Below are 25,670 nucleotides of genomic sequence, written 5' to 3'. Positions count from 1 at the left end.
TAAGGTTGGAAAAGGCCTCTGAGGTCACTGAGTGCAACCCAACCCCTCCATGGCCACCAAACTGTGGTCCCAAGTGCCATGGCCACAGGTTTCTTGAACACCACCAGGGATGGGGACTCCATCACCTCCCTGAGCAGCCTCTGCCAATCCCTGACCACTCTGGCGGCAAAGAAAATCTTTCCCCATCTCCAACCTGCCCCTCCCCTAGTGCAATTTCAGGACATTTCCTCTCTTCCTAACACCTGCTAAGAAAGAAGAGTCCAACCCTCACCTTACTCCCTGCAGCCTCCTTTCAGGCAGCTCTAAAGAGCAGTGAGGTCTCCCTCAGCCTCCTCTTCTCCAGACTGAACACCCCCAGCCCCCTCAGCTGCTCCTCCCCAGCCCTGTTCTCCAGACCCTTCCTCAGCTTTGTTGCCTTTCTCTGGACCTGCTCCAGGCCCTCAATGTCCTTCTTGGAGTGAGAAGTCCAAATCTGAACCCAGTGCTCAAGGTATAGCCTCAGCAGTGCTGACTCCAGGGTGGCAACCTCTTGGCCCTTTGTTACAGAGTGGGTGGCTGTGATTTTCCTGGCATCAGGTGGTGGAAAGCAGTCAGCAGGTTCCCAGGAACGGCAGAATGGGACTGAAATGCCGAAGTGCTGTGAGAAAGGCAGTGTGATGGTACACAACAGGGAGAAGCTTTGATCTGGATCCTGCTGAGTAACAAAAGCAGCCCTGGAAGGTGACTGCAGGAAGACCCTGCAGCTCCTGGGCATAGAATGGTTCCTTTGGTCTTCACTGCCACCTCGTGGGGCTTGCAGCTAAAGCACAGAGAGCATCGGGTTGAGAGGGACCCTCCAAAGGCATCTTGTCCAACCCTCCTGCAGCCACCAGGAACACCTCCAGCTAGAGTAGGCTGCTCAGGGCCACATCGAGTCTGATCTGCTCAGGCCACCCCTGGAGTGCTGTGTCCAGTTCTGGGCTCCTGAATTGCAGAGAGATGTTGAGGTGCTGGAAGGTGTTTGGAGAAGGGCAGCAAGGCTGGGGAGGGGCCTGGAGCAGAGCCCTGTGAGGAGAGGCTGAGGGAGCTGGGGGGGTGCAGCCTGCAGCAGAGGAGGCTGAGGGCAGAGCTGATTGCTGCCTGCAGCTGCCTGCAGGGAGGCTGTAGCCAGGTGGGGTTGGGCTCTGCTGCCAGGCAGCCAGGGCCAGAAGAAGGGGACCCAGGCTGAAGCTGTGGCAGGGCAGGTTGAGGCTGGATGTGAGGAGGAAGTTGTTGTCAGAGAGAGTGATTGGCACTGGAATGGGCTGCCCAGGGAGGTGGTGGAAGCCTCATCCCTGGAGGTGTTGAAGCCAAGCCTGGCTGGGGCACTGAGTGCCATGGTCTGGTGCCTGGGCAGGGCTGGGGGCTGGGTTGTGCTGTTTGAGCTTGGAGCTCTCTTCCAACCTGCTTGGTTCTATGATTCTGTCATCTTGAATGGCTCCAGGAGTAGGTCCTCAGGCACATCACTGAGCAACCTATTCCAGGGTCTCCCTTCACTCATTGGGCAGAGCTTCCTCCTGGTGTCCAACCTAAACCTGCAGGAGAAGAGAGGGAAAAAAATCATGGAATGGGTTGGGTTGGAAGGGACTTTCAAGATCTAGTTGAGGATGCCCCAACACAAGAAGGACATGGAACTGTTAGAGCCAGTCCAGAGGAGAACCATGAAGATGCTGAGAGGGCTGCAGCAGCTCTGCTCTGAGGACAGGCTGAGAGAGTTGGGGCTCTGCAGCCTGGAGAAGAGAAAGCTTGGAGGAGACCTTGGAGTGGCCTTGCAGGATCTGAAGGGGACTCCAGGAGAGCTGGGGAGGGACTGTTGAGAAGGGCTTGGAATGCCAGGAGGAGGAGGAATGGGTTTGGATGGGCAGAGGGGAGATTGAAAGTGGATGTTAGGAAGAAGTTGTTTGCAGTGAGGGTGGTGAGAGACTGGCACAGGTTGAGGGTGGTGAGAGACTGGCACAAGTTGAGGGTGATGAGACACTGGCACAGGTTGAGGGTGCTGAGACACTGGCACAGGTTGAGGGTGCTGAGACACTGGCACAGGTTGCCCAGGGAGGTTGTGGAGCACAGAAGCACCGAATGGGATCAAAGATCCCATTCGGTGCTTCTGTGCTCCACAACCTCCCTGGAGGAGTTCAAGACCAGGTTGGATAAGGCTTTGAGCAACCTGTTCTAGTGGGAGTTGTCCCTGCCTATGGCAGAGGGATTGGAACTGGCTGAGCTTTGGGATCTCTTCCAACCTAACCTGTGGCTGAGCTGAGCTCCAGCAGCCAAAGCCTCCAGAAGCATTGAATTCACTTCAGGTTTTGTCGCTCCGAGCTGCACTCAGCAGTGGATCCCAGCAGGAATTGTTTTGTTGTGCTCTGTGCTGCTTTTCTGGATTGGAAAGGTTAAGATTCTTTTTTCTCTTCTCTTTTTGTTTGCCCTTCTATGGGGGGTTAAGTCTGTCCAGTCCAGCCCTTCCAACTCCAGCTCCAGCTCCGACTCCAGCTCTGACTCTGACTTCGAACCGTCTCAGAACCACAGCCAAGGTTTGTTGCTCCTCCTCTGCAGACCCTCAGAAGGCTCCTGGAGGTTTTAGATCTCTTACCTGGAATTTGTATCTCCTGTCTAAGCCATTTCACACAGCCTCTTGCTTGCAGCCAGGGTGCTGAAGCTGTGCTGCTGCAGCAGGAACAGGCAATAATGGCACAGCCTAACCACAGAGCAAGAGTTTTGCTCGTTGGGAGAGTTGGTTTATGAGGGGAGAATCTCTCTGCATTTGCTTCCTTTCCCTGTTGGCTTTGGGGGGGTTCTTTGGAGGGTCTTTCACTTTCTAAGTCTGGGTTTTGCTGCTTGATATCTCCTGTGGCAGAAGTTTCTTTCTCCTCCAAAGCTCACCCAGGTTTTGTTACCCATTAGAGATGTGACTTTCCACACCAGACTGCTCTTGGAGGTTCCTCCACCCAACAACCCAAAGACATCAAAGTGGGGCAGTAGTAAAGGGCTTAGCAACTGCTGTGTTGCTGCTGATGCTGCCCCTTGAGTGACAGCTGACAGAGATGGAAAGTGGGTCCTGTTTTCGTGTCAGAAGGGAGTGGGGGGAGGGATTGAGGGGGATGAGAGGAGCTGGGGGAGCTTTATGGCAGCTGTGGAGTTTGTCAACCCTCTTTCAGCTTTGCAAGTGTTAATCCTGAAGTGGCCTCTGGCAACGCCTCAGTGCAACCCGAGAGCAGCAGGGAGGAGTCCTGATGCCGCTTAGCAGCTCAGCCCAGAGTGGATCAGAAGTGGGAGGGTGGAATTCTGCTGCCTGTCTCCTAGGATTGCTGAGCTGCTTTCTCCCCTCTCATCCCAGGTCCTCTGCGCTCCATGGTGGAAGATCTGCAGTCAGAGGAGTCAGATGATGATGACAGCTCCTCTGGAGAGGAGGCAACAGTCAAAGCCAACCCAGTCAGCCGCGATTCCAGGTGGTAACAACTCCAGAAGAGAGCTCTTGCCCTGCCCTTGCTGCCCTGGGGGTTGCTCTGTGGCCTCTGTTCGGAGGGGAGAAGCACAGCAAAGGAGCTGTGAGAGGAGGAGTGTGAGAGAAGGAGAAGGAGCAGATGTGTGGAGCTGTTAGCAGGGGGTGAGGAGATGGAGCTGTTAGCAGGGGGTGAGGAGATGGAGCTGTTAGCAGGGGGTGAGGAGATGGAGCTGTTAGCAGGGGGTGAGGAGATGGAGCAGTTAGCAGGGGTGAGGAGATGGAGCAGTTAGCAGGGGGTGAGGAGATGGAGCTGTTAGCAGAGATGAGGAGATGGAGCTGTTAGCACAGGGTGAGGAGATGGAGCAGTTAGCAGAGATGAGGAGATGGAGCTGTTAGGAGGGGTGAGGAGATGGAGCTGTTAGCAGGGGGTGAGGAGATGGAGCAGTTAGCAGGGGTGAGGAGATGGAGCAGTTAGCAGGGGGTGAGGAGATTGAGCTGTTAGCAGAGATGAGGAGATGGAGCTGTTAGCAGGGGGTGAGGAGATGGAGCAGTTAGCAGAGATGAGGAGATGGAGCTGTTAGGAGGGGTGAGGAGATGGAGCTGTTAGCAGGGATGAGGAGATGGAGCTGTTAGCAGGGGGTGAGGAGATGGAGCTGTTAGCACGGGGTGAGGAGGTGGAGCTGTTAGCACGGGGTGAGGAGATGGAGCTGTTAGCAGGGGGTGAGGAGGTGGAGCTGTTAGCAGGGATGAGGAGATGGAGCTGTTAGCAGGGGGTGAGGAGATGGAGCTGTTAGCAGGGGGTGAGGAGGTGGAGCTGTTAGCAGGGGTGAGGAGATGGAGCTGTTAGCAGGGGGTGAGGAGATGGAGCAGATGAAAACAAGCAGGGTGAGAGCAGAAGGGGGTGAGGAGAGCTGAGCAGAGTTCCCAGAGAAGCCAGGGGTGAGTGAGCCACTTCAGACAGGCTCCAGCTCTCCTCTCCAGAGCTGCCTGCCCTGGGCCACCTTTGATCAGCAGAGATCAGAGAGGTGCTGTGGAGGCTTCTGCTCTCCTTGCTGCTCAGGCCTGGCACAGCCCTGAGAAGCTTTGGTCCCATGGGCTGTGGCTGACAGCTGCATCCTGTTGTGGTCCGTAGAAATGGTTGGATTTCTTCTTCCCCCCCCTCAGGATATGCTCTTGGAGCCAAAACTTGGTGTCTCAGGCTGAGTATTTGAAACCCAACTGCTTGGCCCAGCTGCTTCTGCTCACCAAACCAACAAAGCCCCCATTGTGTGCCCAGAGTGCACCATAACCAACTGAGCAGGGAGGGAGAGGCAAGCAAGAGATTGAGTTGGTTTTTTTGGGGGGGTTAAGGCTTTAAAGGAGAGTTGGTAAAGAGTTTGTCAGGCTCAGCAAAGCAGGAGAGCTGCTGCCACCCCTCTGCAGGGCCACGAGGGGGGTGAGGACAAAGAGGAAGGCTCAGAGGTCACAGCAGAAGCACCAAATGTGGTCTCAGGGAAGGTATTGCTAAACCTGGGGGGCTTGCAGTGAATGCCCCCAGCTGGGCAGCTGCTCCCTGTTCAGATCAGCTCTGGGGGGGCTTGCAGTGAATGCCCCCAGCTGGACAACTGCTCCCTGTTCAGATCAGCTCTGGGGGGGCTTGCAGTGAATGCCCCCAGCTGGGCAGCTGCTCCCTGTGCAGATCAGCTCTGGGGGGCTTGCAGTGAATGCCCCCAGCTGGGCAGCTGCTCCCTGTGCAGATCAGCTCTGGGGGGGCTTGCAGTGAATGCCCCCAGCTGGGCAGCTGCTCCCTGTGCAGATCAGCTCTGGGGGGGCTTGCAGTGAATGCCCCCAGCTGGGCAGCTGCTCCCTGTTCAGATCAGGTGTCCCTCACTCAGTGGTTCCCAGGGGATCTGTGTCTGAGCTGCTCCAGTGTGTAAACTACAACTCCCTGCTCTGCCTGCTCGGGGAATGGAAGGTGGCAAAGGTGGCAGCAGCAGGGAAAATAGGGAACCCTGGAAGTCAGACCACTTCTCCCAGACAATTTGCTAGTCCAGGCTCAGGAAGAGAGCTGTCTCTTCACCCTGTCTGCTTCAGCTGAGCAGTTCCCTGCTTCCCTGGGGGTGCTCACTCTCTGCTGCTTGCCTTTCAGACTGAGCCTTAGCGACAGCGACAGCGACAACAGCGCAGATTCCTGCCTGCCGAGTCGAGAGCCACCTCCTGGGCAGAAGCTGCCCCCTGCAAACAACAAGGTATGGCACGACAGAGTGTGTCTGGGTGGAGGAGGCCTCCAAGATCATCCAGTCCAACCCCAGACCCAGCACTGCAGGGACAACACTAAACCGTGGCCCTAAGCACCAGGTCCACTCGGTGCTTGAACACCTCCAGGGTGACTCCCTGGAGCACTGCCCTGGGCAGACCACTCCAATGTTTGGGAACCCTTCCAGTGAAGAAATATTTCCTGACATCCAGCCTGGACCTCCCCTGGAACACTTGAAACTATTTCCTCTGGTCCTGTTGTTTGTCATCAGGGAGAAGAGGCTCAGCCCCTCCTGGCTCCGACCTCCCTGCAGGGAGCTGCAGAGAGCAATGAGGTCTGCCCTGAGCCTCCTCTTCTGCAGGCTGCACACCCCCAGCTCCCTCAGCCTCTCCTCACACCCAGCTGCTCCAGGCCCTTCTCCAGCCTCACTGACCTGCTCTCAGCCCCTCAGTGTCCTTCCTGCAGTGAGGGCCCCAGAGCTGAACACAACACTCAAGCTGTGGCCTCCCCAGTGCTGAGCACAGGGGCATGATGCCCTCCTGGCCCTGCTGCCCACCCTGTTTCTAACCCAAGCCAGGATGCCACTGGCCCTCTTGGGCACTGCTGGCTCATGTTCAGTCAACTGTCAACCAACACCCTCAGGTTTCTCTCCTGGTTGCAGCTTTCCAACTACCCCTCTCCAGCAGTTCTATGTCCCTCTTGAACTGGGGGGCCCAGGACTGGACACAGTCCTCCAGATGTGGCCTCAGCAGGGCAGAGCAGAGGGGCAGGAGAACCTCTCTCGACCTACTCACTACAGCCCTTCTAATGCACCCCAGCCTGGCATTGCCCCTCCTGGCCACAAGAGCTCACTGCTGGCTCATGTTCATCCTTCCATCAACCCAGGTCCTGGATGGACACTGCCACCCAGCTTGGTGCCATCTACAAACTCACTGCCCAGACCTGCTGCTTCCACCACTTTGGACTTCTGCTGTTGCATCCATGCTGTTAGTTCAGCCTTGCACCAGTTCTTCCCTACTTCACCCCTCCTTCAGACAACTGAGTTGTCTGTTCAGTGCTGGGCATGCAAACCATTCAACCACCACATTGGCTGAGCTGATTTTGGGCCCTGACATTGATTGATTGATGAATTGATTGATCTATTTTACCCTTCAGGCATCTGGAAGAAAAAGCCCAGAGTCTTGTAACAAGCCAGAGAAGATCCTGAAGAAGGGAACCTATGACAAGGTTGGTTTGAGGCTTTGTTTACCACACAACTGGGGGATGCCCACCAAAGTTTCTGGGTGGCAAGAGCCCAGGTTGGTCACATTTGCTCTGTCTCAGCAGCTTCAAAACTGAAGTGGAATGAAATACAGAGATTGAAAGGAGAGATTTAGGGGGAGCCACACTGCAGGAGTGGTGGATAGCAGATAGGATGGACCCCCACACACACCCCATCCCAGGGTATTAACATGGGTTTGATGGTTGCCCCTTTTCCTGACCCAGTGGTCTGGGCACTGCTGCCTCTCTGTTAAAGGGTTGTTGTCATCTGGCTGTGGCATGAAGTGATCCTAAAGAGTTTACATGAATAGGGATGGGGCTGAAGAGCTGAGAAAGAAAAGAAGGGAAAAAAGGGAATCTGGGGTTGAGATCCAAATGGAAAAGGAGAGCTGGGGAGGAAAATAAAGGTAGACAGAAAAAGGAGGTTGGGTGGAAAAAAGGTGGGGAAGAGGAGAAAGAGTGGGGAAGGAAAAAAGAGGTTGGGAAGAAAACTGGAAGTTGGAAAGAGAAAAGGTTGGGAAGGAAAAAGGAAGATTGGAAGGGAAAAGGAAGATTGGAAGGGCAAGAGGTTGGGAATGGAAAAAGAAGATTGGAAGGAAAAAGGAGATTGAAGGGGAAAAGGTTGGGAAGGAAGAAGGAAGATTGGAAGAGGAAAAGGTTGGGAAGGAAAAAGGAAGATTGGAAGGGAAAAGGAAGATTGGAAGGGCAAGAGGTTGGGAATGGAAAAAGAAGATTGGAAGGGGAAAAGATTGGGAAGGAAAAAGGAGATTGGAAGGGAAAAAGGTTGGGAAGGAAAAAGGAGATTGGAAGGGAAAAAGGTTGGGAAGGAAAAAGGAGATTGGAAGGGAAAAAGGTTGGGAAGAAAGAAGGAAGATTGGAAGAGGAAAAGGTTGGGAAGGAAAAAGGAAGATTGGAAGGGAAAAATGAGATTGGGAAGGAAAAAGGAGATTGGAAGAGGAAAAGGTTGGGAAGTGAAAAGGAAAATTGAAAGGGAAAAAGGAGGTTGGGAAGGAAAAAGATTGGGAAGGGAATAAAGGGACTGGGAAGAAAAGTGGAAGTTGAGAAGAGTGGAAAAAAGGCTGGGATGAAAAACAAAACTTGGGAAGAAAAAAAGGTTAGGAAGAAAAGTGGAGGTTGGGAAAGGTAAAAGGTTGGGGAGGAGAAATGGAAGCTGGGAAGGATAAAAGGCTGAGGACAAAAAAAAGCTGGGAAAGATAAAAGGTTGGGGAGGAAAAATGGAAGCTGGGAAGGATAAAAGGTTGGGGAGGAAATGTGGAAGCTGGGAAGGATAAAAGGGTGGGGAGGAAAAGTGGAAGCTGGGAAGGATAAAAGGGTGGGGAGGAAAAGTGGAAGCTGGGAAGGATAAAAGGTTGGGGAGGAAAAGTGGAAGCTGGGAAGGACAGAAGGTTGGGGAGGAAAAGTGGAAGCTGGGAAGGATAAAAGGTTGGGGAGGAAAAGTGGAAGTTGGGAAAGATAAAAGGTTGGGGAGGAAAAGTGGAAGCTGGGAAGGATAAAAGGTTGGGGAGGAAATGTGGAAGCTGGGAAGGATAAAAGGTTGGGGGGGGAGGGGAAATGGAAGGATAAAAGGTTGGGGAGGAAGAATGGAAGCTGGGAAGGAAAAGATCTTCAGGTCTTCAGCCCATCCTTGTGGATGGAAACTCTTCAGTGTCCAGTTCCTGCTAAGGGTGGGAGGAGGCAGTAAAAATTGAGGGGGTGAAAAACTGGGAATAGAGCTATGCCTAAAGAGCCTCGAGTTCTGCTCCTCACTAGGAAGCTGGCAGGGGCTGGCACCCCAACATGCCAAGTGTGTCACTGGTGCTGTTCATGCCTCCCTTGCAGGCCTACACTGATGAGTTAGTGGAGCTCCACAGGCGGCTGATGGCACTCCGAGAGCGCAACGTGCTGCAGCAGGTAGAGATCAGCTCTGCTCCCTGGCAGGCTCCTGCCCTCTGCTAACCTTTGTGTCCAAGGGTCTCAGCTGGTCCCCTGTGATGCTTGAGGCCTTTCACTCTCCTCTCCTTCAACCACAGAGGGTCTGGGTCCTTTGTGTAGGTAAATTGACCTCAGAGGTGTGTGCAGTGTTCTGGGTGGGCAAGGCGCAGAGGAGCGGTTTGGGCAGCTGCCCTCTGCTGTGGCCCTGCAGTGCTGCCAGAGCTGAGCTCTCTGGGGCTGATGTCAAAGTGTGCCCAGCTCCCTGCCCAGCCTGTGCCCAGGCCCCTTCCTGATCCCTGACCAGATGTCTTGCCAGCCTGAGTCATAGAATCATTGAATCAGGAAGAGAGCTCCAAGCTCAAACAGCCCAACCCAGCCCCCAGCCCCATCCAGTCACCAGCCCATGGCACTCAGTGCCCCAGCCAGGCTTGGCTGCAACACCTCCAGCCACAGCCACTCCACCACCTCCCTGGGCAGCCCATTCCAGTGCCAATCACTCTCTCTGCCAACAACTTCCTCCTCACATCCAGCTTGAACCTTCCCCAGCACACAGGAGGAGCTGGGTGGCTTTTTGGAGAGAGGATCCCCTTTGTGTTGTGAGCCCTCTCACAGGCTCCCAGAACCACCCAAGGTTGGAGAAGACCTTTAAGATCATCCACTCCAACCATAACCCAACTGCTGTCACCACTGAAGCTTCTTGGACACCTCCAGGGCTTGGGGACTCCACCACCACCCTGGGCAGTCTGTTCCAGTCCCTCACCACTCTTGCAGCAGAGATGTTTTACCTCATCTCCAACCTGCACCTCCCAAGCTCATTTCCTCTCGTCCCATCACTTGGCACTGGGGAATGGGCTGCCTGGGGAGGTGGTGGAGTCCCCAAGCCCTGGAGATCTTCAAGACTGGATGAGGCACTTGGTGCCATGGTCTGGTTGGTTGGATAGGGCTGGGGATAGGTTGGACTGGATGAGCTTGGAGGTCTCTTCCAACCTGCTTGATTCTATGATTCTAAGAGGCCAGCACCAGCCTCGCTCCAGCCTCCTTTCAGCATGCTGCAGGGAGCAACGAGGTTCTCCACCCTAACCACCCCCATTTCCCTCAACCTCTCCTTCCCAGCCCCACTCTCCAGACCTTCCTTTACTCTTCTCTGACCACCCTCCAACCCCTCAACATCCTCCTTAGAGCCTGACCCCCAAACCTCCCTCCCAGCCCCCAAGCAGCATCACTGCCCTTTGAGCACTCCGAGCGCTCGGGGGTAGCTCTGTGACCTTTCCACCTGCCTTTGGTTATTTTTGGGGGGGGGGGGAACCTTTCTACACCTTTGGCTGTCTTCCTTTTCTGTGCAGATTGTGAACCTGATTGAGGAAACTGGGCATTTCAATGTCACCAACACAACCTTTGACTTTGACCTCTTCTCCCTGGATGAGACGACCGTCCGGAAGCTGCAGAGCTACCTGGAAGCCGTAGCCACATGACGCTTGGCCTCTGGAAGCAGCCTGCTTTGGAAACCCAAACTTCCCTCCCCTTCCTTTTTTGATTGGTACCAGGAAATGAACCACCACCACCACCCCAATACCACCATCACTACCACCCCATCACCATGGAACTAGGCCTTTCTTAATCCTCTCTGATTGCCCCGAAGCACTGCCTTAGAGAACAGCTCTGCTCTCTGGATGCACACAGCCCAGCTGCACTTTTCCTTTGTAGGCTTCAACCCAAGCAAGCAGCCAGCAAAAGCTGAGTTTGGCCTCCCTCAAGCTTCCTGAGCATGCTTGGGGGCACCAGGTCCTGAGCACACTTGGGGCACCAGGTCCTGAGCAGAGCAGCAGATGTGCTGCGCTCAGCTGCGCAGCAGCCACAGCCTGACCTTTACTTTGGGGGGGGGTTTTTTGTTTCCCTTTTGGGTTGGTCGAGTTTGCTTTTGTTGTCCTTTTGACTTCCAGCCAGACTGTGGGGTTTGGGGTTGTTGGGGTTTTTTTTTTGGTTCTGAGCACGTTCTCAGGCATCTCTGAGAGCTGAAGCAGCGTTGGAGGAGGAGAAAGAGGAGGAGAAGAAGGAGAAAGAGGAGGAGGATGAGGAGAAAGAGGAGGAGGAGAAAGAGGAGGAGGATGGTTTGGTTTTTTTCCTTCATCAAAATCCTAGGGACCAGCCTGCCTACAGAGAGCTCAGCTGTGTAGGTAAGATTGGCTTTTACAAAGCTAGCCAGAGAGAGACTGATGCCAGAGGAGGCTTCCCAGGGAGAAAAAGAAACCAATGAAGGGGATAGAGGAGAGAGGGAGAGAGAGAGAGAGAGAGAGAGAGAAAGATCCTACAACAAGTGACCAGATCCCACTTTTGGATCAATCTCAAAGCTCTTCTCTCACTTGGGGCTCTTCTCATTCCCCTTACAAGGGCAATCCTTCAAAGCTTCCTGCAGGGGAACCAAGTTCCTGTGCTCTTTGAAGAGGAGAGACCTCTGCAAATCTCCTTATCCTCCCTCTGCCTTTGGTGGGGGGGGGGGGGGAGGAGGAAGGGGAAGGGGGAAGAGAGCTGCTGGGAGATGTTTTATCCATCCTGAGCTCCTAAAAAAGAAGGAAGAAAGTCTCAACTCCTGCTTGATTTGGTTTGATTTTCAGTTCTGCTTTCACTGTAAGAGGGACTCCAAACCTGTAAGCTGTATATTTGATCTATATATATTATATATATGTATGTACTGTATGTATAAGAAGGGCCTAGTTGGGTCTTTATGATCTTAAGGGGGGTGTGTGTTGGGGTGTTGGGGGGGGGCTGTGTTTATTTTGGCTTTGATTTTTCCCCCCCCCCCCCCTCCCCCTTTTCTTTTTCCCTGTTCTGAAGTTGTTTTTTTCCTTCCATAGCTGTGGCAGGGGAAAAGGAGGTGAAGATTTGACTGGTTTGGGGTTAGGGTTTTTGTTCTTACTGGGGGGGGGGGGGGAGGAAGAGGTTCCAAAAATGCCTCTCCTGGATAATAAAGGGACTGGAAGCTAAAGAGCAAATCTGTGCTCCCAGAACAAAAAGGAGTTCACCAAACCCCCTCCCCCAAACCCTTCATCATCCCCCCCCCCCTCATCATCATCTTCTCATTTGGCTTGATTGGGTTGGGTCTGTGTGCCCCAGGGTGCAGCCTCCATAGCAGTGGCTTTGCTTTGGGGACAAAGGCAAAACCAAACCCAAGTGGGAATTTGGCATGGGGGTGGGGGAAGGTTTGGGACACCTGAGAGGAGAAAAAAAAAGGCTGATAACAAACCCAAGGGAAGTTCAGGTTTGGTTTTCCTCCTCCCTTTCTCTCCTGCCTCTTTGTTTTGTTTGAGTTGTGTTCCTTTTATTTCTCTCAAGAGAAACCACTAAAACACTAAACCCTTCTCTCCTGCTCCTAGTTAAACTAGGGGGGACTTGAGGGGGGTGAGGAAGGGCTGGGAGCTGTCCTCAAGCCTCCAGCACGACCCTTTGGTTCCCTGCAGGCAGTGTTTTGCTGGAGGAATGACTCCAGTTCTGCTTTTTCTCTCCTGTCCCAAGCAGTGTGGAAGCTTTTTTGCCAAAGGTTAAGCGAGGAGGAGGAGGAAGAGGAGGAGGAGGAGGACGGGGGAGGTGGAAGAGGAGGTGGAGGAGGAGGAGAGGGAGGAGGAGGAGAAGGAAGAGGTGGAAAAGAGGAGATAAAGAGGAGAGCAGCACTGAGGAGAGAGCCTCTGCTCACCTCTAACCTCTGCTCACCTCCAGCCCCTGCTCACCTCCAGCCCCTGCTCACCTCCAGCCTCTGCTCACCTCCAACCTCTGCTCACCTCCAGCCCCTGCTCACCTCCAGCCCCTGCTCACCTCCAGCCTCTGCTCACCTCCAGCCCCTGCTCACCTCCAGCCCCTGCTCACCTCCAGCCCCTGCTCACCTCCAGCCCCTGCTCACCTCCAGCCTCTGCTCACCTCCAGCCCCTGCTCACCTCCAGCCTCTGCTCACCTCCAGCCCCTGCTCACCTCCAGCCCCTGCTCACCTCCAGCCTCTGCTCACCTCCAGCCCCTGCTCACCTCCAGCCCCTGCTCACCTCCAGCCCCTGCTCACCTCCAGCCCCTGCTCACCTCCAGCTTCTGCTCACCTCCAGCTTCTGCTCACCTCTAACCTCTGCTCACCTCCAGCCTCTGCTCACCTCCAGCCTCTGCTCACCTTCAACCTCTGCTCACCTTCAACCTCTGCTCACCTCTAGCTTCTGCTCACCTCCAGCCTCTGCTCACCTCTCCCTTCTGCTCACCTCTCCCTTCTGCTCACCTCTCCCTTCTGCTCACCTCTCCCTTCTGCTCACCTCTCCCTTCTGCTCACCTCTCCCTTCTGCTCACCTCTCCCTTCTGCTCACCTCTCCCTTCTGCTCACCTCTCCCTTCTGCTCACCTCTCCCTTCTGCTCACCTCTCTCTACAAGCCCCCAGGGTGGTGGTGGTGCTGCTGGTGCTGCTGCTGCTGGGGTGAGCCTGCCTGGGTGGTGCTGCTTAACCCCTGCAGGCTTTTGGCCCTTTGCTGCAGCCATGAGCAAATCTCTCTCTGTTTGGGGGTTGGGATTTTTTTTATCTCTCTCTCTATATTTTCCCCCCTCCCCCTTTTTTTTTTATCATGGAAATGTTGCAACTGCTCAAGTGAAAAGTGGCAATATGATGATAAGCTTGTTTGAGTTGGGTCATGTTGACCTGATTCCCCAGGAATTTTGTAGCCCTCCTCCCTCCCACTCCCCTCTCTGGTTTTGTAGCATCACTTTTCCTCTGTCTCTCCCATGTCTGTGTGTGTATATATATATATATATATATATAAACCAACAAATCACTCCCCTGCCAGGTGCAAAACCCCACAGTGAACTCAGCTCTCTTTTCTTTCTTGCTGGATGATGCCAAACCTGCAGTAGAAACCCTGCAGTGCAGCCCCCCCCCAGCCCCCAGGATGCAGAGGTCAGTGGGGATTGCCTGCAGCAAGCTGCAGTGTGGTGGTAGGCAGTGGGGTAGGCTCCTGGGGGTCTCTTGAGGGGCCTGGGGAGGGGTTGGTAGGTGTTGGATGGCTGCTGGGGGTCTCTTCAGGGGCCTGGGGAGGGGTTGGTAGGTGTTGGATGGCTGCTGGGGGTCTCTTGAGGGGTCTGTGGAAGGGTTGGTAGGTGTTGGATAGCTGCTGGGGGTCTCTGAGTGCCCTGGGGAGAGGTAGGTAGGAGTTGGATGGCTGCTGGGGGTCTCTGAGTGCCCTGGGGAGGGGTTGGTAGGAGTTGGATGGCTGCTGGGGGTCTCTGAGTGCCCTGGGGAGGGGTAGGTAGGAGTTGGATGGCTGCTGGGGGTCTCTGAGTGCCCTGGGGAGGGGTAGGTAGGAGTTGGATGGCTGCTGGGGGTCTCTGAGTGCCCTGGGGAGGGGTAGGTAGGAGTTGGATGGCTGCTGGGGGTCTCTGAGTGCCCTGTGGAGGGGTAGGTAGGTGTTGGATGGCTGCTGGGGGTCTCTTGAGGGGTCTGTGGAGGGGTTGGTAGGTGTTGGATGGCTGCTGGGGGTCTCTGAGTGCCCTGGGGAGGGGTAGGTAGGAGTTGGATGGCTGCTGGGGGTCTCTGAGGGGCCTGTGGTGGTGTGGAGGAGGTGAGGTTGATGCTGTTGGGCAGCTCCTGGCAGCCTCTCACGTTGTAGAGGAGCAGCAAGGTCAGAGCCCAGCCTGAAGTCTCCAGAGGTCCTTTGCCTTCCTTTCTCCATCTCATCACCTTCCTCCCTGTGGTAGACTCTCTAGGGGCTGGTTGAATGCTCTGCTGAAGGTCTCCTCCCCTCTCCCCTTCTCTCCTCCCCTCCCCCCCACCTCTGTACAGGTTTTTGGTTGGTTTTTGGGGGGTTTCTTTGGTTTGTTTTGTGGCTGTTTGGGGGTTTGGTTGTTTTTATTTGGTGTGTCCCTCTCCAGAGCATGGATGGATTTGGTGTACTCTAGGAAGGTCTTCAGGATGTGGTAGTAGTTTGCATTTTTTAAAATAAAAGGAAAAAAAAAAAAAGACCAAAAAAAAATCAAACAAAAAAAAAAAACCCAAACAAAAAAAAAGGAAAAAAAAAGAGGAAAATATTAAAAAAAAAAAAAAAAGGAAGGAAAAAAAAAAAAAGAGAGAACCAAAATTTGACTTCTTCTAACCATGAGGGTTTGGGGTTGGTTTTTTTTAGCTCAGTGACCTGCCCTAAGTGGTCCTGGGTTTGATGAGCCCAGGGGGAGGGGTTCTGCCCATTGGAGGGGTCCTGCCTATGGGAAGGATCCTGCCCATGGGAGTGGTTCTACTCGTGGGAGAGCTTCTGCTCATGGGAGGGGTCCTGCCCATTGGAAGGGTCCTGCCCTTAGGAGGGGTTCTACTCATGGGAAGGGTCCTGCCCGTTGGAAGGGTCCTGCCTGTTGGAGGGGTCCTGCCCATGGGAAGGGTCCTGCCTATGGGAAGGATCCTGCCCACGGGAGGGGTTCTACTCGTGGGAGAGGTCCTGCCCATGGGAGGGGTCCTGCCCATGGGAGGGGTCCTGCCTATGGGAAGGATCCTGCCCATGGGAGGGGTTCTACTCGTGGGAGAGGTTCTGCTCATGGGAGGGGTCCTGCCTGTGGGAAGGGTCCTGCCTGTGGGAGGGATCCTGCCCATTGGAGGGGTCCTGCCCGTTGGAGGGGTCCTGCCCATGGGAGGTATCCTGCCCATGGGAGGGGTCCTGCCCATGAGGGAGGTCTTGCCCATTGGAAGGGTCCTGCCTATGGGAAGGATCTTGTCCATGGGAGGGGTCCTACTCGTGGGAGAGGTTCTACTCATGGGAGGGGTCCTGCCCATTGGAAGGGTCCTGCCTGTGGGAGGGATCCTGCCCATTGGAGGGGTCCTGCCCGTTGGAGGGGTCCTGCCCATGGGAGGTATCCTGCCCATGGGAGGGGTCCTGCCCATGAGGGAGGTCTTGCCCATTGGAAGGGTCCTGCCTATGGGAAGGATCTTGTCCATGGGAGGGGTCCTACTCGTGGGAGAGGTTCTAGTCATGGGAGGGGTCCTGCCCATTGGAAGGGTCCTGCCTGTTGGAGGGGTCCTGCCCGTTGGAGGGGTCCTGCCTGTTGGAGGGGTCCTGCCCATTGGAAGGGTCCTGCCCATGGGAGAAGTCCTGCCTATGGGAAGGATCCTGCCCATGGGAGGGGTCCTACTCGTGGGAGAAGTTCTGCTCATGGGAGGGGTCCTGCCCATTGGAAGGGTCCTGCCCATTGAAGGGTTTCTGCCCATTGGAAGGGTCCTGCCTGTTGGAGGGATCCTCCTTGTTGGAGGGATCCTGCCCACTGGAGGGATCCTGCCTATGGGAGGGATCCTGCCTATGGGAGGGATCCTGCCCATGGGAGGGATCCTGCCCACTGGAGGGATCCTGCCTATGGGAGGGATCCTGCCCACTGGAGGGATCCTGCCCACTGGAGGGATCCTGCCTATGGGAGGGATCCTGCCCACTGGAGGGATCCTGCCCACTGGAGGGATCCTGCCTATGGGAGGGATCCTGCCCATGGGAGGGATCCTGCCCACTGGAGGGGTCCTGCCCACTGGAGGGATCCTGCCTATGGGAGGGATCCTGCCCATGGGAGGGATCCTGCCCACTGGAGGGGTCCTGCCCGTGGCATCAGGAGGGTCGGAGCTGGTCCTGGAGGTCCCTTCCAACCCTGCCTCTTCTGTGATGCTTTCAGCTCTGTCCCCTGCCAGGCTGAAGGCTCTGGGAGCTGCTCTGGGTGGAGTGCTGGAGCCTGAGCTCTGCAGGCAGCTTTTTGCTTGGGCTGTGCAGTGAAGGGAGGAAGAGGAGGAAGGGGTCACAGGAGGAGGTTGCTGTTGGGCTCAGCCTGCATCTTCAGGCAGCTTTGGGGCTTGGGTGACTGCCAGTAGCTGTTGAATGGAGAAGGAAAAACCAAGCCAGAGCCTGGCTGGCTCCAGGACTGCAGCTGAGGACCACTGCACAGAGAGGGCACCACAGCCTGGCCACGCTGGGGGCTGGTTCACCACGCAGTGGTTGGTGGCCACCAGCTGCTGCTTCTCCTGCTGGTGCTAGCAGCAGTCAGCAAAGGGCTTGAGGCAGCCACCCAGAAGCAGTTGAGGGTTTGGGGTTCTTGTTGTCAGCTCTTGGAATGTCTTTTGATGGTCAGGGAGGTTTGAGGCTCCCTGGCAGCAGAGACCTGAGGCACTTTGGGCTCTGCAGGTTTCAGCCATCTCCTTGGCCAGTGCACTGGAGCAGGGTTGGGATGCTGGCAGGAGGGAGCTCTGCTAGCCCAGGGGTGTCAGAGCTGTGGGCAACCCTTGGGCACTTCAGATGAGAGGAGGAGGTGTGGGGAAGGTTGGAGCTGGATGATCCTTGAGGTCCCTTCTACCCCAACCCATGGGTGAACCTCTGACTGTTCTTCCTCCAGCTGCCTGCTGTGTTGCTTTAGACAACCACTCAGCACCTTGGAGGAGGTCTGCTCTAGTGGGAGGTGGAGAGGGCTTGGAACTGGATGATCTTTGAGGTCCCTTCCACCCCAACTCATTGATGCCTCTCTGAGTGTTCCTCTTCCAGGTACCTGCTGTGTGGATGCTCTGCACACCCCTTGAGCACCTTGGGTGAGAGGAGAGGGTCTGCTCTGGTGGGAGGGGTCCCTGCCCTATGGCAGGAGGGGTGGACTGGATGATCTTTAAGGTCCTTTCCAATCCATCCCAACCCCTTGATGACTTTCTGAGTCATCCTTCTCCAGCTGCTTGCTGTGTTGCTTCAGGCAACCCCTGAGCACCTTGGAGAGGAGGAGGAGGAGGTCTGGGAGTGGAACTGGATGATAAAAGATCCAACCCAAGCCCTTGCTGAACCTGAGTGTCCCTCCTCTGGCTGTCTGCTGTGTTGCTTCAGGCAACCCCTGAGCACCTTGGAGAGGAGGAGGAGATCTGGGGGTGGGAACTGGCTGCTCTTTAAGATCCCTTCTACCCCAAGCCCTTGGTGAACCTCTTGAGTGTTCCTCCTCCAGGTGCCTGCTGTGTTGCTCCTTCAGACAACCCCTGAGCACCTTGCATGAGAGGAGGAGGAGGTCAGAAGTGGCTGCTCTTTAAGATCCCTTCTACCCCAACCCCTCAGTGTCCCTCTAGGTGCCTGCTGTGTTGCTTCAGGCAACCCCTGAGCACCTTGGATAGGAGGAGGAGATGTCTGGAGGGGGCTGGAACTGGCTGCTCTTTAAGATCTCTTCTACCCCAAGCCCTTGGTGAACCTCTTGAGTGTTCCAGCTCCAGGTGCCTGCTGCAGTTGCTGCTTTAGACAAGCCCTCAGCACCTTTCTTTTACTGAGTATTAATCCTTAACAAACCCAAACCTGTTGGTGTTGCTTTCCTGGGGGGAGGAAGAAGAAGGGGTAGGGGAGGAAGAAAAAGAGGAAAGGGGGGGGGGGGGAAGGAAGAAAAAGAGGAAGGGGTAGAGGAAGAAGAAAGGGTAGGGGGGAAGGAAGAAAAAGAGGAAGGGGTAGGGGTGGAGGAAGAAGAAGAAGAAGAAGGGGTAGAGGAAGGAAAAGAAGGGGTAGGGGAAGAAGAAAGGGTAGGGGGGGAAGAAAAAGAGGAAGGGGTAGAGGAAGAAAAAGGAAGGGGTAAGGGGGGGAGGAAGGAAAAGAGGAAGAGGTAAGGGGGGGAGGAAGGAAAAGAAGGGGTAGGGGAAGAAGAAAGAAGAAAGGGTAAGGGGGGGAAGGAAGAAAAAGAGGAAGGGGTAGGAGTGGAGGAAGAAAAAGAGGAAGGGGTAAGAGGGGAGGAAGGAAAAGAAGGGGTAGGGGAAGAAGAAAGGTTAAGGGGGGAAGGAAGGAAAAGAGGAAGGGGTAGGGGTTGAGGAAGGAAAAGAAGGGGTAGGAGAGGAAGAAAGAAGAAAGGGTAGTGGGGGAAGAAAAAGAAGGGGTAGAGGAAGGAAAAGAGGAAGGGGTAGGGGTGGAGGAAGGAAAAGAAGGGGTAGGGGAAGAAGAAAGGGTAGGGGGGGAAGAAAAAGAGGAAGGGGTAGGGGTGGAGGAAGAAGAAGAGGAAGGGCTAAGGGGGGGAGGAAGAAAAAGAAGGACTAGGGGAGGTGTTTAAGGCCAGGTTGGCTGAAGCCTTGAGCAGCCTGCTCTAGTGGGAGCTGTCCTTGCTTACAGCGGGGGGGGGTTTGGAGCTGACTGATCCTTGAGGTCCCTTCCAACCTAAACCATTCTTAGAAGGGGTTAGGGGAGGAAGAGGAGGGAGGGGTTGGGCACAAAAGGAGCCATCAAAGGAAACAAAAACAAACAACAAACTGAACCAAGATGAGTTTGCACTCCTGAAAAGAGGAAGAATTAAGTAAAGTACTTCACTTTCTAACTGCTTTTTTCCCCCCCCCTTCCCTCCCTTCCCCTCTCTTATCTCTCTGTGTGTGTTTGTCTCTCTGCCTAGAGCCTGAGGTATTAAATACCTCCTAGGCTTGAGGATTGTAACAAAGTTGTGTTGGGATCAGGAATGGGTTTTTTTTTCCCCCCCCTTTCCATTCAGCTGTGGTTAAAAGGGGGGGGGGGGGAAAAAAAGAAAACAAACCCAAAAGCTTCCAACTGGTCCCAAGACTTTAAAAACATCCAAGGGGAAAAAAAAATAATGAAAACTACAGCAAAGGAAAAAAAAAATCATCTTTGTAATAGACAAAAAAAATCCAATCCCAGGATTGTTTGTCCTGAATTTTAAAGCCTTTTTTTTTTTTTTTGTGCTGCCTTTTTTTTTTGGGGGGAGGGGAGGGGAGGGGGGGGGGGGGGAAGGGAGTTGAAAATTTGTGGAACTTTGGAGGAAATTTTCTAGGAAAATGAGGAAAAAAAAAAAGTGAAATAAAGATGGAAAAGTAAAAATTTCAAATGGGTTTGGGGTTGGTTTTTTTTTTTGCCTTTTCCTCTTTTCTTTCCTCCTTTTTGAGTTGCTTTGTGTTGCTTCTCCACAGGGAGCAGAAAGGATTTTTCCCCCCCCCCTTCAAGAAGGAGCTTTGGGGTTCTGCCAGGAGCATGCAGGAAGGAAAAGCAAAAGGGTTAAAAAAGGAGTTGGGATTTGGGTTGAGGTTTTTTTTCCCCCCCCCCTCAGGAATTGCTTCACTTTTGCCTTTTAGAGGGCAAGAAAAATTGTGGGGAGGGCTTAGAGCAGCCTCAGAGGGCTGAGAGGTGGAGAGGGACTTGTGACAAGGGTTAGGAGTGACAGGATGAAAAGACAATGGTTTGGATGTGGGAGAGGGGAGATGGAGAGTGGAGGGGAGGAAGAAGTTGTTGCCAGGGAGGGTGGTGAGAGACTGGCACAGGTTGAGGGGGGTGAGAGACTGGCACAGGTTGAGGGGGGTAAGACACTGGCACAGGTTGGAGGTGGTAAGACACTGGCACAGGTTGAGGGTGGTGAGACCCTGGCACAGGTTGAGGGTGGTGAGACCCTGGCACAGGTTGCCCAGGGAGGTTGTGGAGCACAGAAGCACCCAATGTGATCAAAGATCACATTGGGTGCTTCTGTGCTCCACAACCTCCCTGGAGGTGTTCAAGGCTAGGCTAGATGAGGCCCTGAGCAACCTTTCCCTGCCCATGGCAAGGGTTTGGCAGTGAATGATCTTGAAGGTCCCTTCCAACCCAACCCATTCTATGGCTCTGATGCTCACAGAGTTGCCTCCCCCTCTGCTAACAGAAGTGAACCTTTCTGCTTTCCCCTGGCCCCTGGCTTCAGCTCCAAGTCACTCAAGCAGGACTCCTTGAAACATTGGGACACAAACTGCAGAGTTTTATTCAGCATTTCCTGGCCCCTAGAGACCTTCCAGCTCCACACAGCTCAGAGCACAAACATGGGCAGCAGCCCAGCAGCACTTAGCAGGGAGCTTTGGCCTCCCTCCAGGTGCTGAGGCCACTCCTGCAAGAGGAATTTCACTCAGCCCTGGGCAGAAAGGAGGTTTTCAGCTTGAAGCCTCCCCAAAGTGCCCAGCTCCAGGTACTGCTGCTGCCCAGCACTGTGAGGGTTCAACAGCAAACAGTGCTGGAGGGGCAGCACTGCCCTGACCTTGCACTGTTGATGCCTCCACGCCCCCCACCAGCTCTGCTCCTCTTCTTTTGCCTCTGAGAGGCACTGCTCAGAATCAAGGGGTGCAGCTGTTTGTTGCATTGGAGGAAATGACCTCAAGTTGTCCCAGCAGAGGTTTAGGTTGGACATCAGAAGAAACTTCTTCACTGCAAAGGTTCCATAAACCTGGCCCAGGCAGGTGGCTGAATCCCTACCTCTGGAGGAGTTGAAATGCTGCAGAGCTGTGGTGCTGAGGGCCATGGCTTAGCCCCAGCCTTGGCAGAGGCAGAGAATGGTTGGACTGGAGGATCTTGAAGGTCTTCTCCACCCACAGTGGATCTGTGATGCTGACTTTTCACACTCATGGTTCCTAGTTTCAACCAAGCCATTTTTAGAAGCAAAATCCTTCAGGATGAAAGGATCCCTGCAGGCTTTGGACCTTGTAGAACCATTTAGGAGAGACCTTCAAGAGCTCCCAGCACTGGAGAAGGCTGCCCTCTGTGTCCTGCCTTCAGTGCAAAGGAGCTTTGCATCTGCTGGAGGAGTTGATCAGAGACCTCCAGAAGCAGCCTTCGAGCTCCTGAGTTCCTACCACATCTCCTCTCTCTACAAGCACAGCTACAGAGCTTCAATCAAGCCAAACCTCACCACTCTGGAGAGCTCCACAACACTTCCCTGGAGCTCCAGGACACTTCCCTGGAGCTCCAGGACACTCCCCTGGAGCTCCAGGACACTCCCCTGGAGCTCCAGGACACTTCCCAGCCACCATTTCTATGGCTGTTAGACTACAGCCAGACCACAGCCAAATAAAACAATCTCTGTGTGGAAAAACCCTTCTCAGAAGACAGGCCAGGTGGATGCTGGTTGGACACCACCAGTGATGGCTTCAGAGTAACTCCAAAAAGCAGCTAAACCAGACCCAAAAATATTGCACAAAGCCAGCAAGGATGAGGCTCCACACAACCCCCCCCCGAGCCAGGGCGTGCACAGGCACTGAGGAGTTGTCCTCTTGGAGACAGTCTGGGGGTTCCAGAGACTCAGAAGAACTCTGATGTCACCAGCATGCAGCTGAACATGCACTCGAGGGCAGGGTGGGGGTGGAAGAACACCTCTGGAACATGACCTCTGTTCCTCTTCCCTCTGGAGGGAGCTGCAGCTGCTGATTGCTTCTTACATTCGGCTCAGGAGAGTTTTAAATTAAACCAAACCACCAACACCCAACAAACTTTGGTTCAGAACAGAAGAGGTAAAGATGGTATGAGGGAAAAAAAAAAAAAAAGCCACCAAAAACAAACCCTGAAAGGCCAAAAGCCACCAAGGGCAGAGACAGAGAGGAACATCTCAGGACACGGAGAGCACAGACACGGTCACCACGCTGCAGGACGAGGGCCACACTATGGCCAGGTTAGGGGAAGTGGGGAGGGGAGATGCTGCTGCCCAAAGCCTCCATTTATTTCAGGAGAACCCAGAAGACTTCTTCTCCTTCCTGTAGGGAGCCTTGGTGACAGCAGGGACATTGTCCTCCAGGCCACAGGGCTACTGCTGCAGCGGGCTCTGCGCGGCCACCTCCTGCTCGCTGTAGAACTGAGCGATTTGGTCTCTGTACTTGTGAGCCACCACAGCTCTCCTCAGCTTCATGGTGGGGCCTGTGGAGGGGAAGGGCAGCAGAAGGTTTTGTAGCAGCACAGAATGGCAGCTGGGAACAAGCTGCCACTGGAATGAGCTGCCCAGGGAGGTGGTGGAGTCCCCAAGCCTGGAGGTGGTTGAAGGGTGGTTTGGATGTGGTGCTTAGGGAGATGGTTTAAGGGGAACGTTAGAGTAGGGCTCTAGGTTGGACTGCTCATGAGGAGGAAGTTGTTGAGCAGGAGAGTGGTGAGAGCTTGGCAGGGGTTGCCCAGGGAGGTGGTGGAGTCCCCAAGCCTGGAGGTGGTTGAATGGTGGTTTGGATGCGGTGCTTAGGGAGATGGTTTAAGGGGAATGTTAGAGTAAGGCTCTAGGTTGGACTGCTCATAGAATCAATCAGGTTGGAAGAGAGCTCCAAGCTCATCCAGTCCAACCTATCCCCCAGCCCTATCCAGTCAACCAGACCATGGCACTGAGTGCCTCATCCAGGCTTTTCTTGAAGACCCCCAGGGACGGTGCCTCCACCACCTCCCTGGGCAGCCCATTCCAATGCCAATCACTCTCTCTGGGAAGAACTTCTTCCTAACATCCAGCCTAGACCTACCCTGGCACAACTTGAGACTGTGTCCCCTTGTTCTATTGCTGGTTGCCTGGGAGAAGAGGCCACCCCCCACCTGGCTACAATGCCCCTTCAGGTAGTTGTAGACAGTAATAAGATCACCCCTGAGCCTCCTCTTCTCCAGGCTAAACAACCCCAGCTCCCTCAGCCTCTCCTCATAGGGCTGTGCTCCAGGCCCCTCACCAGCTTTGTTGCCCTTCTCTGGACACCTTCCAGCACCTCAACATCTTTCTTGAATTGAGGGGCCCAGAACTGGACACAGCACTCAAGGTGTGGCCTGACCAGTGCTGAGCACAGGGGCAGAATAACCTCCCTTGTCCTACTGGCCACACTGCTCCTGATGCAGGCCAGGATGCCATTGGCTCTCTTGGCCATCTGGAAGTTGAGCATGAGAGTGGTTGAGAGCTTGGCAGGGGTTGCCCAGGGAGGTGGTTGAGGCCCCATGGCTGGAGGTGTTTAAGGCCAGGCTGGCTGAGCCTGCTCTAGGGTAGGGTGTCCCTGGGCATGGCAGGGGGGTTGGAACTGGCTGCTCCTTGTGGTCCCTCCCAACCCTGACTGATTCTATGACTTGGTGATGCCTGAGGGGCTTTGCCAGCCTGCATGTTTCTGGGATTCTCTGAAGGGACCTCGAGGATCATCTGGGTCCAATCTTGAGGTAATAGAATCAGAATGGTCTGGGTTGGGAGGGAGCTCTCTGAAGTCCAACCCCTCCCCCCCTGCAGTCCAGTCATGGCAGAGTTTCAAACCATTGCCCCTCATCCTGTCACCCCAACCCCACCTCACACAGCACCTTCCCTAGCCCCACCTCACATAGGCCTTGCCCCCAGCCCCTCCTGTAGGTTCTCTTCAGATTCTGAATCCTAGACTGGCTCAGGCTGCACTTCAGAGATCTACTCCAACCTCTCCACCAAGGGCAGGGACACCTCTCAACTAGACTCAGCAGCTCAAGGCCTCACTTGCTGCTCTAAAGTCTCCTCAGAGCCTTCTCTCCAGGCTGAACAGCCTCAACTCTCCCAGCCTCTCCCCACAGCAGAGGTGCTGCAGCCCTTGGATCATCTTTGTGGCCTTGGCTGGAGCTCTGGGGCCACCAACACAAGAGGTGCATGGACATGGTGCTGCAGGTGGGGGTCTCACCAGAGCAAAGCCTCTGAGGGCCCTGGTTCAGTATCCAAGGGAGGGGTGCCAAGGCAACCCCCAGTCCCTCCCTACCCAGCACTCACCAAGCTCTCCACCAAAGAGAGAGAAATCCTTCTCCAGCAGGACCCACTTCTGGACCTTCTGGGCATTGGAGACAGCTCTCTCATTGACAGCAGAGATGCCCTTCTGGATGGCTCCATAGATGGCTTTGTCTCTGCTGCTGAGGACCTCAGAGACTTTGGTGGCCTTGCTGCCCAGCTTCTGGCAGTACTCGATGGCTTCTGGGGTGAGGTCATCTCCTGGCTCCCCTGTTTCTGTGTCCACATTGCACTGCAAGGCAAACCCAAACAGGTCACTTCAAGCTGCTTCACTCCAAGGAGCCTCAGCAGCCCCAGGAAGCCACTGCAGCTCCTTCCCACCCCAGTGCCAATTGTCCATGGAACCAACCACTGCAGTGTTCAGCCACTTGGTGCCAGCCACCACTCCACACCTCAGCTTCATGCAGCTGGAAGCTCCTTCAGCTCTCTCAATGCCAAGGAGCAAGCTGGCTCCAGAGCTCATCTCCCAGATCTCTCCTTTGCTATCCCAAGTGGATCCTTTCTTTTTCAATGCCCCTCCCTGGGCAACCTGTGTCAGTCTCTCCCCACCCCCACTAGCAACAACAACCTCCTCCTCTCCACTCTCACTCTCCCCTCTCCCAGCTCACAGCCATTGTCCCTCATCCTGGCACTCCCAGCCCTTGCCACAAGTCCCTCCCCAGCTCTCCTGGAGCCCTTTCAGGTAGTGAAAGACTGCTCTAAGGTCTGCCTGGAGCCCTCTCTTCTCCAGGCTGTCCTCATAGCAGAGGTGCTCCAGGCCTCTGATCATCCTCACGGCCCTTCAGTGCTCCTAGTTCTGTCCAGTTCCAACTCAGCTACAGCAGCTCCTACTCTAAAGTCTTTCTGGAGCCCTTTCTTCCCCAGGCTGAGCAGCCCCAACTCTCCCAGCCTGTCCCCATAGCAGAGGTGCTCCAGGCCTCTGATCATCCTCATGGCCCTTCAATGCTCCTAGTTCTGTCCAGTTCCAACTCAGCTACAGCAGCTCCTACTCCACACTGCCTCTAGGAGACCCTGGAACTGTGTGGAATCCAAACCCTTCAGCACCACAGGTGGACTCCCATCCTCTTTACCTTCAATGTTAGCAGCATAGCAAGGAATTTTGCTTTGTCTCCCACCAGCATGGCATTGCTGATGATGGGCACAGCATCCTTCACAGCATCCTCGATGGGGACAGGGGGAACGTTCTCACCTCCAGCAGTGATGATCAGCTCTGGAATAGAGTCAGATCTTGGTTAACACTTGAGAGCTTTACTCCTGCCCCTTCACAGTCTGAAAGCACTTCAGAGCTCCTTGGTGTCTGCCAGGTCAAATGGTGAATCTGTACCTCAACATCTGGAG

General features: G+C 54.7%; 3 protein-coding genes across 5 annotated transcripts in view; 2 read left to right on the top strand and 1 right to left on the bottom strand.

Moving 5' to 3' along the window:
- Positions 1 to 11,579, top strand: part of MLLT1 (MLLT1 super elongation complex subunit) — a 44,152-nt gene extending 32,573 nt beyond the window's left edge. The window contains exons 7-12 of the mRNA XM_064175150.1: positions 2,459 to 2,546; positions 3,350 to 3,461; positions 5,586 to 5,685; positions 6,849 to 6,920; positions 8,793 to 8,864; positions 10,229 to 11,579. Coding sequence (XP_064031220.1) covers positions 2,459 to 2,546; positions 3,350 to 3,461; positions 5,586 to 5,685; positions 6,849 to 6,920; positions 8,793 to 8,864; positions 10,229 to 10,357 — 573 coding nt within the window. The 3' untranslated portion in view covers positions 10,358 to 11,579. The remainder of the gene's footprint in view (positions 1 to 2,458; positions 2,547 to 3,349; positions 3,462 to 5,585; positions 5,686 to 6,848; positions 6,921 to 8,792; positions 8,865 to 10,228) is intronic.
- A 487-nt stretch (positions 11,580 to 12,066) lies between these two features.
- On the top strand, positions 12,067 to 15,680 carry LOC135192044 (uncharacterized). Its single transcript, XM_064174863.1, has 3 exons — positions 12,067 to 12,072; positions 12,266 to 13,032; positions 13,084 to 15,680. The coding sequence occupies exons 1-3, from the start codon at positions 12,067 to 12,069 to the stop codon at positions 13,328 to 13,330; spliced, it is 1,020 nt and encodes a 339-aa protein (XP_064030933.1). The 3' UTR covers positions 13,331 to 15,680.
- A 4,873-nt stretch (positions 15,681 to 20,553) lies between these two features.
- ACSBG2 (acyl-CoA synthetase bubblegum family member 2) overlaps positions 20,554 to 25,670 on the bottom strand; it is a 28,198-nt gene continuing 23,081 nt past the window's right edge. For all 3 annotated transcript variants that reach the window (XM_064175125.1, XM_064175126.1, XM_064175124.1), the window contains 3 exons: positions 25,403 to 25,542; positions 24,318 to 24,564; positions 20,554 to 22,501 (listed from right to left, as the gene is read on the bottom strand). In XM_064175125.1, the coding sequence (XP_064031195.1) occupies positions 22,392 to 22,501; positions 24,318 to 24,564; positions 25,403 to 25,542 (497 nt within the window). In that variant the 3' untranslated portion in view covers positions 20,554 to 22,391. The remainder of the gene's footprint in view (positions 22,502 to 24,317; positions 24,565 to 25,402; positions 25,543 to 25,670) is intronic.

The sequence above is a fragment of the Pogoniulus pusillus genome, chromosome 41 (genome assembly GCF_015220805.1).
Source record: "Pogoniulus pusillus isolate bPogPus1 chromosome 41, bPogPus1.pri, whole genome shotgun sequence".
Taxonomy (NCBI): domain Eukaryota; kingdom Metazoa; phylum Chordata; class Aves; order Piciformes; family Lybiidae; genus Pogoniulus; species Pogoniulus pusillus.
This window is presented reverse-complemented; position numbering and strand designations above follow the sequence as displayed.